This window comes from Piliocolobus tephrosceles, chromosome 16 (assembly GCF_002776525.5).
Source record: "Piliocolobus tephrosceles isolate RC106 chromosome 16, ASM277652v3, whole genome shotgun sequence".
Classification (NCBI taxonomy): Eukaryota; Metazoa; Chordata; class Mammalia; order Primates; family Cercopithecidae; genus Piliocolobus; species Piliocolobus tephrosceles.
The window spans coordinates 30128776-30144695 of NC_045449.1; the positions used below are offsets into that span (position 1 = coordinate 30128776).

Genomic DNA, 15920 nt, shown 5'->3' on the forward strand with positions numbered 1-15920 from the left:
AGAAACAGAGTGTGAGATGAAGTCAGAGAGAGAGGCAGGGCTGTCAGCCAGGACAAGAAGTATAGGTTTGTTTTAGTCCTGCTGATGGATTAATTTGTGGGGAATGAAAGAGAGAAATCCAGGATGCTCCTAAGTTTTTGGCTTGGAAGGTGATGCCATTTAATGTATCAGGAAGTCTGCAGGAGGTCCAGATGGGGGTGCCTGGGGATAAGATTACCCTGGAGATTTCAAAGTGGCACTGGCTGTATGATCCTAGAGCTCAAAGCAGCAGCCTGAATATTTCAGCATGTGGGTGACATAAAGCCAAGGACCAGGACGAGCTCCTCTGGGGAAATTGGTATAATCGAGAATATCTCAGCGTCCAGGTGCCTTTGACTCTGCTTGCCCTAACATACCTGGAGCTGTTGTCTCAGTAATCAAGTGATTTGAAGCCAGTGGAGAGAAAAGTGTGACTATTATTCTCACCTGTCACCAGTTCTACCCTTTGGGCAGATGATGCACTTGGCTCTCCGCTTGCCCTTCTCACTGATAAAGTTACATAAATGTCACCTTGGATGAAAAAAGAATGTTACCTCAGCTGCATAATTCTACACAGAGAATTCTTCTACCTACATAGTCTCAATTTTTACCCCTCCTTGTTGTGCTACCTATACAGAAATAATTTTCTGTCTTCTCTTACCCCCACTTTTCTTTGCTGTGTTTCTTTTTTCTTTTCTTTTCTTTTTTTTATGTTTTGTGTTGTAGAGATGGGGGTCTCACTATATTACCCTGGCTGGAGTGCAGTGGCTGTTCGCCGGCATTATCATCGCGCACCACAGCCTCAAAGTCCTGGACTCAAGTGATCCTCCTATAGCCTCTTGAATAGCTGGGACTACAGGTGCTGCATGCCACCATGCCTACCATACCGTCTTTCTCTTTTTTTTTTTTTTTTTTTTGAGACAGAGTCTCACTGTGTCGCCCAGGCTGGAGTACAGTGGCGCGATCTGGGCTCACTGCAAGCTCTGCCTCCTGGGTTCACGCCATTTTCCCACCTCAGTCTCCCGAGTAGCTGGGACTACAGGCACCCACCACCACGCCCGGCTAATTTTGTTTTTGTATTTTTAGTAGAGACGGGGTTTCACCGTGTTAGCCAGGATGGTCTGGATCTCCTGACCTCGCAATCCACCCGCCTCATCCTCCCAAAGTGCTGGGATTACAGGCGTGAGCCACCACGTCCAGCCACTATGCTGTATTTCTTAACTTAAAATAATTCCAGTCATAGCTGCTGTCTTAAGGAAAATGCACAAGTTGGGAATGAAGCTAGATACTAAGACCAGCAAACCCTTAAATCTTTGCAAGTATCCAACTTCCCCTTGTGGATTTAACTCACGTTCATTTTCAGCAACCTCCACATCCTCTTCTCAATAAAGTAACTTTTCATAGACTCCTCTTTCTAGATAACTTTCCTAGTCCATTTCATTGTTTTTCTGCATTAATTCATTAGTATTTCAGAACTATTGTTTCCTTTTTTCCCTTTGCAAATGTACACTATTTTTGGATGCATAATGGATTTAAAGTGTTCTAGTGGCTTAATCTGGGAAGTTATTTCCTGCTCAAAATCGTGTGGCATCACGGTATAGCCACCAGGTTTGGGAATGAAAATCTGTTCCCAACCCTGACTCTGCCAGATGGCTGGGGACAAATTATTATCATTTTTATTTATTTTTATGTTTTGAGACGGAGTCTTGCTCTGTTGCCCAGGCTGGAGTGCAGTGGTGCCATCGCGTCTCACTGCAAGCTCCGCCTCCTAGGTTCACGCCATTCTCCTGCCTCAGCCTCCGGAGTAGCTGGAACTACAGGCGCCTGCCACCACGCCCGGCTAATTTTTTGTATCTTTAGTGGAGACGGGGTTTCACCGTGTTAGCCAGGATGGTCTCGATCTCCTGACCTCGCAATCTGCCTGCCTCGGCCTCCCAAAGTGCTGGGATTACAGGCATGAGCCACCATGTCCGGCCGGCTGGGGACAAATTATTTAACCTCTTTGAGCTCCTCTTTCTTTATCCACAAAGTGAGAATAAGTTCAATTTATTCTTGATCTTATTCAGGGTTCTCAGAAGGACTAAATAAAAGAATACACGTTTAGCATAGTGCCTGGTACATAGTAAATGCTGAATAAACAATTGATCTGGTTGATTTACCTTAGAGGGAACATTTACTACAGACTTTTGGAATGTAATCCATCTGTAAAAAGGGAACTGCTTTGAACATGGCACTTACACCTCTGTTCTCAATTCAGGTGCTTCTGTCTCAGACTTGCCTGACCTCATCTGGATGTCTGGTTCTCTTTCTTGTCTCCTCCCTTTCCCTTGGGGAGGATGGACAGAGGACTTTCTAAAGGTAGCCAGGGAATTAATGTCTCCCTAGAGGCAGTTTTGCTAGGTGAGTGACTTGGGAGAGACCAGGTCACAGGTCGGCATGGCTGGCACTCCCTTGTGCCTCTCTCCACAAACACACCCAGCCCTTATCAGGGAGTTGGCTCTGGTTCTGGAACTCTGAAGCCTTGGACAGAGTGGGAGGGAGGGGAAATTAACTGGCGGCGTCTCCTGTTTCCTGGCTGGGCTGCTGTGCCTAGTACTCTGGCAGGCAAGGTGGGGTGGAGGGCAGGATGGGGGTTGGGAGTGAGGGCCTTTTTCAGGGGTCACTCAGACGGGAAGTCCTGGGCCTTTCTTCCTAACTCGCCTCTGGGACCCTGTAGGTTGCAAGGCAGAGTTAAAAGTTTCAGTAAGCAGAATGAGCACATGCCCGGGACACCAGCCAAGCAGAGCCACTGAAAGAATGAGAAAAAGAAATTTTAAGCATTTGACATTTTATATTTCTATAAAAGCAGTGAAGTGGCTGTGCGCAGTGGCTCATGCCTATAATCCCAGCACTTTGGGAGGCCGAGGCAGGTGGATCATCTGAAGTCAGGAGTTCAAGGCCAGCCTGGCCAACATGGTGAAACCCTATCTCTACTAAAAATACAAAAAATTAGCTAGGAGTGGTGGCCAGTGCCTGTAATCCCAGCTACTCGGGAGGCTGAGGCAGGAGAATCGCTTGAACCCGGGAGGTGGAGGTTGCAGTGAGCTGAGATCGCTTCATTGCACTCCAGCCTGGGGGGGCGACAAGAAAAAAGCCTCCGCCTCCACAAAAAAAAAAAAGACAGGCAAGGGCACTGAAGGGATATAACAGGGATTATCAGGATTTATGGGCTCCCTTATACTTTTATGCTTAACATGCGTATATTCAAAAAAATTTCAAACACATGCAGGAAAGGGCTCCTGCTCCTTAATGATGTCAGGGCTGAGTGCTCTAACATTCTGTGGGGTGCAGGCAGATCCACATCCCCGGGTGAAGAGGTGGTGAGACTGAAACTCCCTCTGCTCCTGGAGGTGTCCCTAACCCTTTTCTGTGAGGCTTTTTTCATGCCTCAGTTTTCCCCTGCAAAGGCAAGAGAAATGGTCTACTCTGCATGGGAGAAGGAGCAGGGGTGTGGGGTCAGGGTGGAGGAGTGGAAGCATGACAAAGGGATCCCAGGAGAAGACACAAAACTGGGAAGTGGAGCTCCAGTTCTCATCCCAGCTTGACCACAAACCCTCCTGGGGGTCATTTTCCTTCTAGGTTTCCATTGTCCTGGGGACTTGTTCAGTGGTTCTCTTAAAGACTCTCTGAGTTCCATCTGGGATCATCCCTGCCCCACGTCATGGAGGCAGGGTCTAGACTGCTCCTCCTGGCCTTGAAGTTCAAGGACCAGGTTTTCTCTCTTCTCTATTTTCCACCCATCCTCTCTCTTAGGGAGCCCAAGCCTTGAGCTGAATGGAGAGGAAGTTGGAAGGCTGTGCCTCTTAGGTGACTCACCCTACTCTGGCCTAAAAGCTTGTGCCAACATGCCTTACCCCCTTGGTTAGGGCTGGGACCACTTTCCTGGGGAGTCACCTCTGAAAGTCCCTGGGAGTGGCTGTGGAGTCTGGGTAAAATGGAACTAGTTTTCCCGGGACCCAGCCAGCTTGGTGGAATCACACAGTGCTAGGGATTTTATGCCTGCATCAGTCCTGACTTGTTCTGGGAGGGTGCATACAGCCAAGCCTATTTAGTGCCTGAGGGAAGGGAAATTTTGGCCATTTCTGCGCAGGGCAGGACCAATGATGAGGTGTAGCAAAATGAACCCAAGACCTGAGTCAGGAAGTCTGCATCATTGAACTGGCAGGGCAAGGGCACTGGACTGAGAGTCTTGAGTTTTATTCCTGGTACTATGGCTAACTGTGTGTTCTTAGGTAAGTCTTGTGCCTCTCTGGGCTTCAGTTTCCTCCTCTATAAAATTAGGAGGTTGCATTATTCTTATCGTTTTTGAGATGGAGTCTCGCTCTGTCGCCCAGGCTGGAGTGCAGTGGCGAGATCTCAGCTCACTGCAAGCTTCGCCTCCTGGGTTCACGCCATTCTCCTGCCTCAGCCTCCCAAGTAGCTGGGACTACAGGTACCTGCCACCACGCCCGGCTAATTTTTTATATTTTGAGTAGAGACAGGGTTTCACCATGTTAGCCAAGATGGTCTCGATCTCTTGACCTCATGATCTGCCTGCCTCGGTCTTCCAAAGTGCTGGGATTACATGCGTGAGCCACCGTGCCCGGCCAGGAGGTTGGATTATTAGAGGTCTAATATATATTCCAGCTCTATTCATTATTCTAGCCCTGCTTCTGCAACTGACTGACTGTGTAAGCTAAGACAAAGTTACTTAATCTCTCTGTGCCCCAATGTATAAAACAGGAGAAAGAACACTGTTTTACCTTTCTCACAGGAGCATCAGCAACATCTAAGAAGATGGTTTGGGAAAGCTTTATGACAGTTGCCCTATTAACAATGTTATTTTTACCTCTATGGTCATGGAGCTTTATTGCTGGCAAGGACATTTGGTAGGTGAGTGTGTAGTACTCACCTTCTTTTTTTTTTTTTTTTTTTTTTTGAGATGGAGTTTTGCTCTTGTTGCCCAAGCTGGAGTGCAATGGTGCAATCTCAGCTCACTGCAACCTCTGCCTCCTGGTTCAAGCAATTCTCCTGCCTCAGCCTCCCGAGTAGCTGGGATTACAGGCGTGGGATTACAGGCGTGTGCCACCACGCCGGGGTAATTTTTTGTATTTTTAGTAGAAATGGGGTTTCATCATGTTAGCCAGGCTGGTCTCGAACTCCTGACCTCAGGTGATCTGCCCACCTAGGCCTTCCAAAGTGCTGAGATTACAGGCGTGAGCCACCATGCCCAGCCAGGACTCACCTTCTTAGACATCCTCCATATCATAGAATTTCAGCAGCAGAAATGAAATTAAGAATTTAAAAATTGCCAAATGCATGCAGAAACTGTCACTTTACCTATGATATACTCCATCTCATGTTACATTTTATTATTATTTTAGTTCCCATAGTGACTATTTGAGATTGTGCTTATCATTTAAGTGTATCTTTGGCATTATTAGCCAAGTCAAGATGCAGAGAATGGCAAGGTTTAGTGGCTCACGTCTGTAATCCTAGCACTTTGGAAGGCTGGGGCGGGAAGATTTCTTGAGGCCAGGATTTCGAGACCAGCCTGGCAACATAGTGAGATCCTGTCTCTACAAAAAAAAAAAAAAAAAAAAAAAAAAAAGACGAATGATAGCTGGTATTCTGCCTTGATGTGTTCTATATATGAAAATATCGGGGCCAGGCACGGTGGCTCAAGCCTGTAATCCCAGCACTTTGGGAGGCCGAGGCGGGCGGATCATGAGGTCAGGAAATTGAGACCATCCTGGCTAACACGGTGAAACCCCGTCTCTACTAAAAATACAAAAAATTAGCCAGGCGTGGTGGTGGGCGCCTGTAGTCCCAGATACTCAGGAAGCTGAGGCAGGATAATGCCGTGAACCCGGGAGGCGGAGCTTGCAGTGAGCTGAGATTGCGCCACTGCACTCCAGCCTGGGTGACAGAGCGAGACTCTGTCTCAAAAAAAAAAAAAAAGAAAGAAAGAAAATATTTTCTGGTAGTCAGGAACACAATAAGCCCTAGACAACTGTAGAGCTTTTTGAAGATATCACACCTTCTTTGAACCTCACAATGACCTTACAAGAATATAGACAGGACAGGTGTTGCTATTCCCATTTTAAAAATGAAGAAATTAAGTCTCAGGGGAGTGTAGTGTCTTACCAAAGTGACCTAGTGTGTGACAGAACCAGTACTCTAATCTGAATCTTCTGACATCTACCCTAGGATGTTTTATTTTACATTTAAACAAGTGACTCAGAGGCTTTAAAACTAAAGGGGCAAGGGCCAAGCTGCTGTCTCTACTGGAGAGCTGACTCTCAAGAAAAAGGTCAAACTGGGGTGTTTCTGGCTGGATTTCTCTTATTTGCTTTACAAGAAAGTCCAGGGTTAGAGCAGAGAAAAGAAGTTGCTCAGGCAATGGGCTGTGGCTTTCAAATAGGGGCTGGGATCCTGTTTTCCATGACACCCAAAACAGGTTGTTTAACAGGCCACAGGCATTTGATTGGACTGAAGCATGTTTCTGCGTAAAGACAAACATCTGCTACCAGAATGATCTGCTTTCACTCTCTGGCTCCTGGGAGCTAGTGAAGACCTCAGGGCAGTGGGGTCAACTCAGCTCCTTTCCTTTATTTTGGGTAAAGGCTTCCCCTTCCCTTCCCTCTGCCTGACTCCCTTTCTTTTCTCCTTCTTTCCTTTGTCCTTCATTTTTCTATTCTTTTTTGAGTCAGAGTCTTGTTCTGTTGCCCAGGCTGGAGTGCAGTGGCATGACCTCGGCTCCCTGCAACCTCTGCCTCCTGGGCTCAAGCGATTCTCCTGCCTCAGTCTTCCGAGTAGCTGGGATTACAGGTGTGCACACTGTGCCTGGCTAATTCTGTATTTTTAGTAGAGATGGGCTTTGCCATGTTGGCCAGGCTGGTCTCAAACTCCTGACCTCAAGTGATCCACCCAACTTGGCCTCCCAAAATGCTGGGATGACAGGTGTGAGCCACTGCACCCAGCCTGTTTGTCCTTAGTCTTATAGTCACAAAGTTCTATCTGGGTATAACCTAGATACCTCTTGCTATAATCCCTGCTCCTTTTCTTTCTCTCTCTCTCTGTCTTTTTTTTTTTCTTTCTTTCCTTTTTTTTTTTTTTTTTTTTGAGATAGGGTCTTGCTCTGTCGCCCTGGCTGGAATGCAGTGGTAGGATCACAGCTCACTACAAACCTTGACTTCCTGGGCTCAAGTGATCCTTGTACCTCAGCCTCCTGAGTAGCTGGGACTACAGGCATGTGCCATTGTGCCTGGCTAATTTTTCAATTTTTATAGAGATGGAGTCTCTCTATGTTGCCCAGGCTGGTCTCGAACTACTGGCCTCAAATGATTCTTCTACCTTGGCATCCCAAAGTGCTGGGTTTACAGTCATCATGAGCCTTTGTGACGAGCCCTCCTTTCATTTTCTGTCCTTAAGGAAGATGGAAAACAGTAGCCAGTTACTCTTTATCCAGACCACATCTTGTACTCTTTCTCTAATGCCAAATAAATATACTGTGTGGACTCATGGTTCTCACGAGACTTGTGGGGCTAAGTTTAGGGCACAAAATAATGCCTTGATCAAGGGTGGGTTTAAGGAGATATTTTCCAACCGTCTCTCGCTGCTATTAGGGTCATGCTTCCACTACCCAAATCCTGGTAATCGGCTAGGCAAGTGCTTTTCCACCAACTGTGGTCCTCTAGAACCCTTCAGAGCCTCTTCTGCACTTCTATTCACCCTGTACCCATGAGTCACTGAGCTAAGTTCTTGGGAATGGCTTCCACACCCAGGCTTCTGGGTTTCTGACTCACGAAAAGTCAAATGAATGGCTCTGGGGTATGAGAAACAGACACTGCATCTGGGGGTAGATACTCCACAGAAGCTCCAGTGTCTCCCTGGAGAAACAAACTATCCAGCTCCTTATACTGGCACACTGGGAGTAGCTGTACAGATACAGCTAGACCACCCAGTGGAAGGCAGGTCCTGAAACTACTGCCTGGCTGTTCTGAAGAAGGTCCAAGCAAAGCAAATATTAGATAGATCCCTTGGGAATCTGTGTCACCCAAGCACAGGACAGTGTCTGGCTTGGAATGGGAGTGAGGGACAGGGTGATGATGTCATCTGTTAATTCTCAATCTTGCAACTCAGCAGTGCATGCTCTTCCTACTTACTAGTGCTGTCAGCAGCTCTAGTTTTCCTAAGTGGGCAACAATGAACTTGTTTGTTCACAACACAGCTTTGTAAGCAGTTAGTCTCCTCCCTGGCAAAGCCCACTCTGAAAAGGCCTCGATTTTGTTACATTGTGTGCACACAGGGGACACATAGAGCCATGTACACAGGGTACAGGAATATACCCAGAGACTTGAGAACACAGGCACATCCAGACAGACAGACATGGACACAAAGGCAGATGATGTATACACACACACAGGCACACACATATATAGAGGCACAAGCATACAAGCATACCAAAGCCAAACAGTGTTAGAGCTAGAGAGAATCTTAGAAGTCATTTAAGAAATTTAGCCCCCTAGGAGAGGAAACTGCGGCCAAGTGAAGGAACTACCTATGATCACACAGCTGCTTTTTATTATTTCTTTCTTTCCTGTGCCCTTTTGGTTTAATTTGTTCTTTCTTCAGATTCTTAAAGTGGAAGCTTAAATCATTGACCTAAAATTTTTCTTCTTTCTTACTATAGGAATTTAAAGCTGTACATTTCATTTAAAGCTGTGCTTTAGCTGCATCTCACAAATATTGATATAAAATGTCGTATTTTCATTATTATTTAGTTTCATTGCTCTGATGATTTCTGAATCAACTCATGGGTAATTTAGGAGTGTGTTGTTTAATTTCCAAATATCTGGGGCTTTGCTAGATGTCTTATTGCTATTGATTTTAAAATTAGTTCTGTTTTGGTAAGAAAACACAATTTGCAACATTTAAATTTTGTTGTTGTTGTTGTTGTTGTTGTTGTTGTTGTTGTTGTTGTTGAGACAGAGTATCTATCGCTCTGTTGTCCAAGCTGGAGTGCAGTGGCGCAATCTCGGCTCACTGCAACCTCTGCCTCCCGGTTTCAAGTAATTCTCCTGTCTCCGCCTCCCGAGTAGCTGGAATTACAGGCACATACCATAACGCCCAGCTAATTTTTGTATTTTTAGTACAGATGGGGTTTCACGATGTTGGCCAGGCTAGTCTCGAACTCCTGACCTCAGGTGATCCACCCGCCTCAGCCTCCCCAAGTGCTGGGATTACAGGCATGAGCCACCGCACCCGGCTTTATTTTTTCATTTTTATTTTTTTTTTGATACAGAGCCTCGCGCTGTTGCCCAGGCTGAAGTGCAACAGTGCAATCTCGGTTCACTACAACCTCTGCCTCCTGGGTTCAAGAAATTCTGCCTCAGCCTCCCTACTAGCTGAGATTACAGGCGTTTGCCACTATGCCTGGCTAATTTTTACTATTTTTAGTAGAGATGAGGTTTCACCATGTTGGTCAGGCTGGTCTCCAACTCCTGACCTCAAATGATCCTCCTGCCTTGGCCTCCCAAAATGCTGGGATTACAGGCATGAGCCACCACACCTGGCCTTTTGCAAAATTTAAATTTTTTAAATGAACTGAGACTTATTTTATGGCCCAGCCTAATGGTCTCAGTTGGTAAATTATTGATATGCACCTGAAAAGAATGTGTATCTGGAGTTCTCAAGTGTAGTTTTCTATCAACATCAATTAGGTCAAGAAGGTTTACAGTATTGTTCAAGTCTGCTACATCCTGACTGATTTTTTTTGTCTATTTTTTCTATTCATTATTGGGAGAGTAGTGTTAAAGTTTCCAACTATCCAGTTCCAAAAGGCCACATATAATATGATCCCATTTATATGAAATGTCCAGGATATCTAAATATATGTACACAGAAATTAATCTGTAGAGGCTGAGTATGGTGGTTCAAGTCTGTAATCCCAGAAATTTGGGAGCCCGAGGCAGGCAGATCATTTGAGGTCAGGAGTTCAAAACCAGCCTGGCCAACATGGTGAAACCTCCATCTCTCACTTCCCACTTGACGCATCCCATTTCCCACTTCACACTGACATTCCAATTCAAAAATGTATTAATTTTTTTTTTTTTTTAATGTGTAGAGACAGGGTCTCTCTATGTTGCTCAGGCTGGTCTCAAACTCCTTGGCTCAAGCAATCCTCCATCCTCGGCCTCCCAAAGTGCTGGGATTAAAGGCATGAGTCACTGTGCCTGGCCACAAATGTACTAATCTTACAATAGCAGAATTCCATTTATTTGCCCCCGCTTGCCTTGTGCCATTCTCATAACTGTTACTTTTACATGCGTTTTAAAGTCCAACTTATGGCCATAAGGGGGCATAGTCATAAGTTGGACTTTAAAACACACGTAAAAGAAGTAGTTACGACAGTGGCACAGCACCTGGCCAAAGGAAGCAAGGGTGGGTAAATAAAATTCTACTGTTGTAGAATAGTAGAATTCCAGCCTGTAATCCCAGCACTTTGGAAGGCCGAGGCAGGAGGATTGCTTAAGTCCCAGGAGTTTGAGACCAGCCTAGGCAACATGGGGAGACTTCATCTCTACAAAAATATTTTAAAATTAGTTGGGCATGGTGGTGCGTGTCTGTAGTTCCAGGTACTCAGGAGGCTGAGGCACGAGAATCACTTGAGCCCAGGAGACTGAGGCCGCAGTGAGCCATGGCTGTCTCAAAAAATAAAAATAAAGTCCAACTTACAATGTTATTATTTTGCTTTAAGCAGCCAGTTGTCTTTTGCAGAAATTATGACAAGGGAAAAAATGTTTTATGTTTACTCATTTCCAAGCTTTGTTGGAGTAGGTCTTACTCTTTTTTTTTTTTTTTTTTTGTTGAGACGGAGTCTCACTCTGTCGCCCGGGCTGGAGTGCAGTGGCCGGATCTCAGCTCACTGCAAGCTCCGCCTCCCGGGTTCACGCCATTCTCCTGCCTCAGCCTCCCGAGTAGCTGGGACTACAGGCGCCCGCCACCTCGCCCGGCTAGTTTTTTGTATTTTTTTTAGTAGAGACGGGGTTTCACAGTGTTAGCCAGGATGGTCTCGATCTCCTGACCTCGTGATCCGCCCGTCTCGGCCTCCCAAAGTGCTGGGATTACAGGCTTGAGCCACCGCGCCCGGCCGAGTAGGTCTTACTCTAGTTCATGGTGCTTACACCTAAAGCATGGCATTGCTGGTGTTTCAGATAGATGCCCAGGGTGTTGAAGAGGTTTTTCCATTTTGGCTGGCCCAGACTGCGGTATCTTCCAGAACTGCTCAACTTCTCCAGTTTTATTTCCTGTTCTCAATCACATAGCAGCTGTTCTCTGGTAAGTGTCACACAGTCTCACCCTACACGTGCTAGCACGGTCCCCAGGCAAGGACTTGCAGTGAACCCCATACAGACTTATGGGAACCCCCTTCAGTATAGCTCCCTCCTCTGTAATGCACCGCTCCACGGATTCCAGCTACTTCAACAGCCCTGAACTCTGAGCTTTGTCCCTCAGCACAGCAGGACTGCTGTGCTCTGCTTGAGGTCTAGTTCCCCGCACTGTAGTCGGCAATTGTCTCCAAGCAAAGGACGGGGGCAATTGTGGGGCTAACTTTCTGGGTTTTCCTTCTGTGGATGGTTGTTCCCTAAATGACACAATATCTCCCATTCCTACATTCTTCTCACAACATGACTTTAACACTCCCCCCAGCAGTTGTGGGGTCTATCTTCCCTACCCTTGAACCTGGGAGGGGGCTGTGACTGCTCTAGCCAATAGAGAGCAGTAGAAGCAATAGTAGGTCATAAAAAGGATATAGTTCCTCTCTCTTCCCACTCTCAACACTCATCCCCAGGGGCCAGACACCATGTTATAAGGAAGCCCAAACTAGCCCACACGGACAGACCATGTGGATAGGTCCACGTGAAAAATAACTGAGGCCACCAGCCAACAGCCAGCATCGACTGCCAGATATCAACACACTTCAGATGATTCCAGTCCCAGACACTGTAGAATGGAGACAAGCTGCCTTGATGTGCCCTGTTTGAAATTTCGACTCACAGTATCTGTGAACTCAATAAATGGTTGTTTTACTTCACTAAGTTTTGGGGGTAATTTGTCATGTAGTCATAGTAACTAAAATACTCTCTTAGGGAATTGCAGCTCTGTGCTGTCTGCTGTCCAATGCTGAAAATAGTCGCCTTACATATTTTGTCCCGTATTATTGTCCTGAGGGAGCTAGTCTTCAAGCCCAGACTTTAAGCTGAAGCTGTATTCTCTAAAGTCATGATAAAGGTAATAACAACATTGAGAGCAACTTCCTTTTATAGACTGCTTTCTATATCCTATGAACTGTGCTAGGCATTGTACATATGTTATTTCAATGAAACCATACAACAATCTTGTGAAATAGGCATTATTAACCCCCATTGTATGGAGAAGAAAACTGAGGTTCATAGAGGTTAAATGAGTTATCCATGGTTTACGTATGGGTTTGTCTGGCCCTGAAGCTCATGCAATTACCCATATAAAAAACACATATAGACACATTCCCAGTTGTGTGTGTATATATGTAATATACGTATACATACACACACACGTGTACATGCATAGGCGTATAGAGACACATACATACCCATTACACATTTCCAGAGTTTTTATGCTTTTAAAATATTTTCTTGTTCTCAGAGTTAAAAATCCCCTTCCCCTCAATTTATGTTAAATAGACTGAAAGAAAATCTGCTGGATATTAAGTTTCCTAAGCATACCCCAAGATGAAATTCTCTCCATCTGGGGCCACCACAGGCATGGGCAGCAGAGATATGCCTCGGTTCCCTTGCCAGGGATTGCCTGGGACCCGAACTTGCAGGGAGGTGGGGTGGGACTCTTAAATAAGACTTGGCTTGGCAGACAGAAGCCTTCTCCTGGGGCTGCAAGGACTCTGTACTTGATGTTGTAAGAGTCTCAATTCAGAGAAACAAAGTGCTTCTCTGAATGTGCAGAGAAAGCAGAGAGCACAGAGCAAGAGCCCAGTGCTAGGAAGGGAAGGAGTGGAAGGCGAGGAGAGATAATCCCTTGTTGAAGCAGGGTCATTTCCAAATATTCCCCAGTAGTGATGGGAGCTGGCTTATGGAAGGATGAGACATTCAGAGAGGGCCCTCTTCATTCTGCAGTTTCCCCAAATTCAGCTTGCCCTTCTAGGGAAGGGGAGTAGGGAGGATACTGAGAAGCTCTCAATGGGCAGTTTGAGGGCAGGAAAGAAGCTCTTAAAGGAGCAAGAGTCTCAGGGCAGAGCGTTGAGCTCAGTAATTCAGAACCTGTTCATATTCCAGCCGGGCGCGGTGGCTCACGCCTGTAATCCCAGCATTTTGGGAGGCTGAGGCAGGTGGATCACTTGAGGTCAGGAGTTTGAGACCAGCCTGGCCAATATGGTGAAACCCCGTCTCTACTAAAAATACAAAAATTAACCCGGCATGATGGCGCATGCCTGTAATTCCAGCTACCTGGGAGGCTGAGGCAGGAGAATCGCTTGAACCCGGGAGGCAGAGGTTGCAGTGAGCCAAAATCGCGCCATTGCACTCCATCCCGGGAGACAGAGCGAGACTGTGTCTCAAAACAAAAACAAAACAAAACAAAACAAAACCTGTTCAAATCCCTTCTCCTTAAAACAGTGTAGACCCTGGTCATATTCTTGAGAAGTAAGAACACAGGCAGGCATGCTTCTCTAGGGGCAGAAAAGAAATGATACTGGGCCGGGCGCGGTGGCTCAAGCCTGTAATCCCAGCACTTTGGGAGGCCGAGGCGGGCGGATCACAAGGTCAGGAAATCGAGACCATCCTGGCTAACACGGTGAAACCCCGTCTCTACTAAAAAATACAAAAAACTAGCCGGGCGAGGTGGCGGGCGCCTGTAGTCCCAGCTACTCGGGAGGCTGAGGCAGGAGAATGGCGTGAACCCGGGAGGCGGAGCTTGCAGTGAGCTGAGATCCGGCCACTGCACTCCAGCTTGGGCGACAGAGCGAGACTCCGTCTCAAAAAAAAAAAAAAAAAAAAAAAAAAAAAAGAAACGATACTGTTGTGTTATTATAATCATTTTGTTTTGTTTTGTTTTGTTTTGCTTTGCTTTGCTTTTGAGACAGAGTCTCGCTCTGTCGCCCAGGCTGGAGGGCAATGGCAGGATCTTGGCTCACTGCAACCTCTGCCTCCCGGGTTCAAGTGATTCTCCTGCCTCAGCCTCCCGGGTAGCTAGGATTATAGGCGCCCGCCACTACGTCCGGCTAATTTTTGTATTTTTAGTAGAGAGGGGCTGGTCTCTAACTCCTGACCTACCGTGATCCTCCCACCTCAGCCTCCCAAAGTGCTGGGATTACAGGCGAGAGCCACTGCGTCCGGCCTACAATCACTTTTATCTAGAAAATAGATGCCCCATATTGATCCCCACCCCTACCTCACAAAAAAATTCCCCTTGCGCAACCTGCAGCAAGCAAGTTGAGTCTAAAGCAAGAAAATGGAAAGGGAGCTCTCTAAGGTTCCTGCCCCCTTTTCTTAAGTTCAGTCCTGAAGCCCCGTTTAAAGCTCCTTAGAAGCAACTCTTGAGAGTATACAACTCTTGCACATCTTACACACAAAGAAACTAGTTCTGAGCAATTTAAATGGCTTGCCCAAGCCGGTCAGCGGCGGTCCCCGGCCAGGAAGCCAGTGCTGTGTTCCGCGTCCCGGCCAGCCAGCGGTACCCTCTCCACAGCACCAAACTGAGGCTTCCACACTGTTCGGGGGCACCCGACGAATGAACGTCATTCTCCCCAGCCTAGGTGGTGAGGGAGAGTGGCCCCGTGCCAAACTAGGGTAGGAGGTCCCCTCTGGGCTCTTGTCTGTCTGTCCGGTCTCGTCTCTGCACCCACCCCAGCCCATCAGTGCGGATCCGCGTGCCTGAGTGGTTCCAGCCCGGCACGGGGAAAAAACCGCCCGGCTCTTTATGTTCAAGTGCGAAGAGGGCGGAGGACGGGGGAGGGTAATGCAGATTGTCTGCTCACAGGGGGACTGCCAGGTGGCCTGACGGCCGAGTTCTGACAGGTCTCAAGCACGCGTACCGCTCTCCGCCAGGTACACACCGCGTACCTCCGCCTCCTTGCGCAGCTCCTGGACTCCGCGCTCCGCGGGCTGGGCGTCCAGGCGGTCCCACAGCAGCAGCGGCAGGGCGCGCAGCAGGAGGCCGACGCGCGCGACCATCTCGCTGCCTCTGGTGCAGCCCGACTCGAGGAGCTACTGCGCGCAGGGAGCCAGCCGGCAGTCAGCCGCGCCCGGGACCCCGGGGATGGCAATGCTCTGTGCCGACCCTGCGCGGAGTGGGACTGTCCCGGGGTTTCGCCAGTGCCCCAGCTCCGCTTGCTGGGCCGCTCCTCCGCTGCGCTTCGCCGGGAGCCGGCCAGAGGTCGTCCAGCCCGGGCAGTGCCTGCCCGCGGGTCCGCCGGCCCCAGGGACCGAGGGAGGGAGGAAGGAAAGGCCGGCGGAGGGGGCGGAGGCCCGGCACTCCCGCCCCACCCACCCTGCTCCGCTGGTGCAACGCGCAGCGGTCCCAGAGCCTCTTCCGTTCGCTGCACTGCCTCGCCCTGCGCCCGCCACCGCCCTACGGATCGGTCCTCTCGCCCGCCACCTCCAGTTGACCCGGATCTGTCCAGGGAGGGTGAGGGAAGAAAGGCCTTCTCCTGGCAAGCGTGGCTACCTAAGACTTCGATGAAGAGAGGTCTTGGTCTACCTGAGGGTCGTCGATTGTTTCAGCTGGGTGGGGAGCGAGGCCCCCCCCCACCCAGGGTCGGGGTGTAAGAGAAGGAACACAGGGCTGGGGTCAGAACTGGGTTTGAGTTCCAGGCTTGCTCCTTTGCT

General features: G+C 48.0%; 1 protein-coding gene across 1 annotated transcript in view; it reads right to left on the bottom strand.

Annotated features, from left to right (window-relative positions):
- MMP28 (matrix metallopeptidase 28) overlaps window positions 1–15594 on the bottom strand; it is a 31168-nt gene extending 15574 nt beyond the window's left edge. Inside the window, exon 1 of the mRNA XM_023190838.3 lies at window positions 15156–15594. Within this exon, the coding sequence (XP_023046606.2) occupies window positions 15156–15266 (111 nt within the window). The 5' untranslated portion in view covers window positions 15267–15594. The remainder of the gene's footprint in view (window positions 1–15155) is intronic.
- Between the last annotated feature and the right edge of the window lie 326 nt (window positions 15595–15920).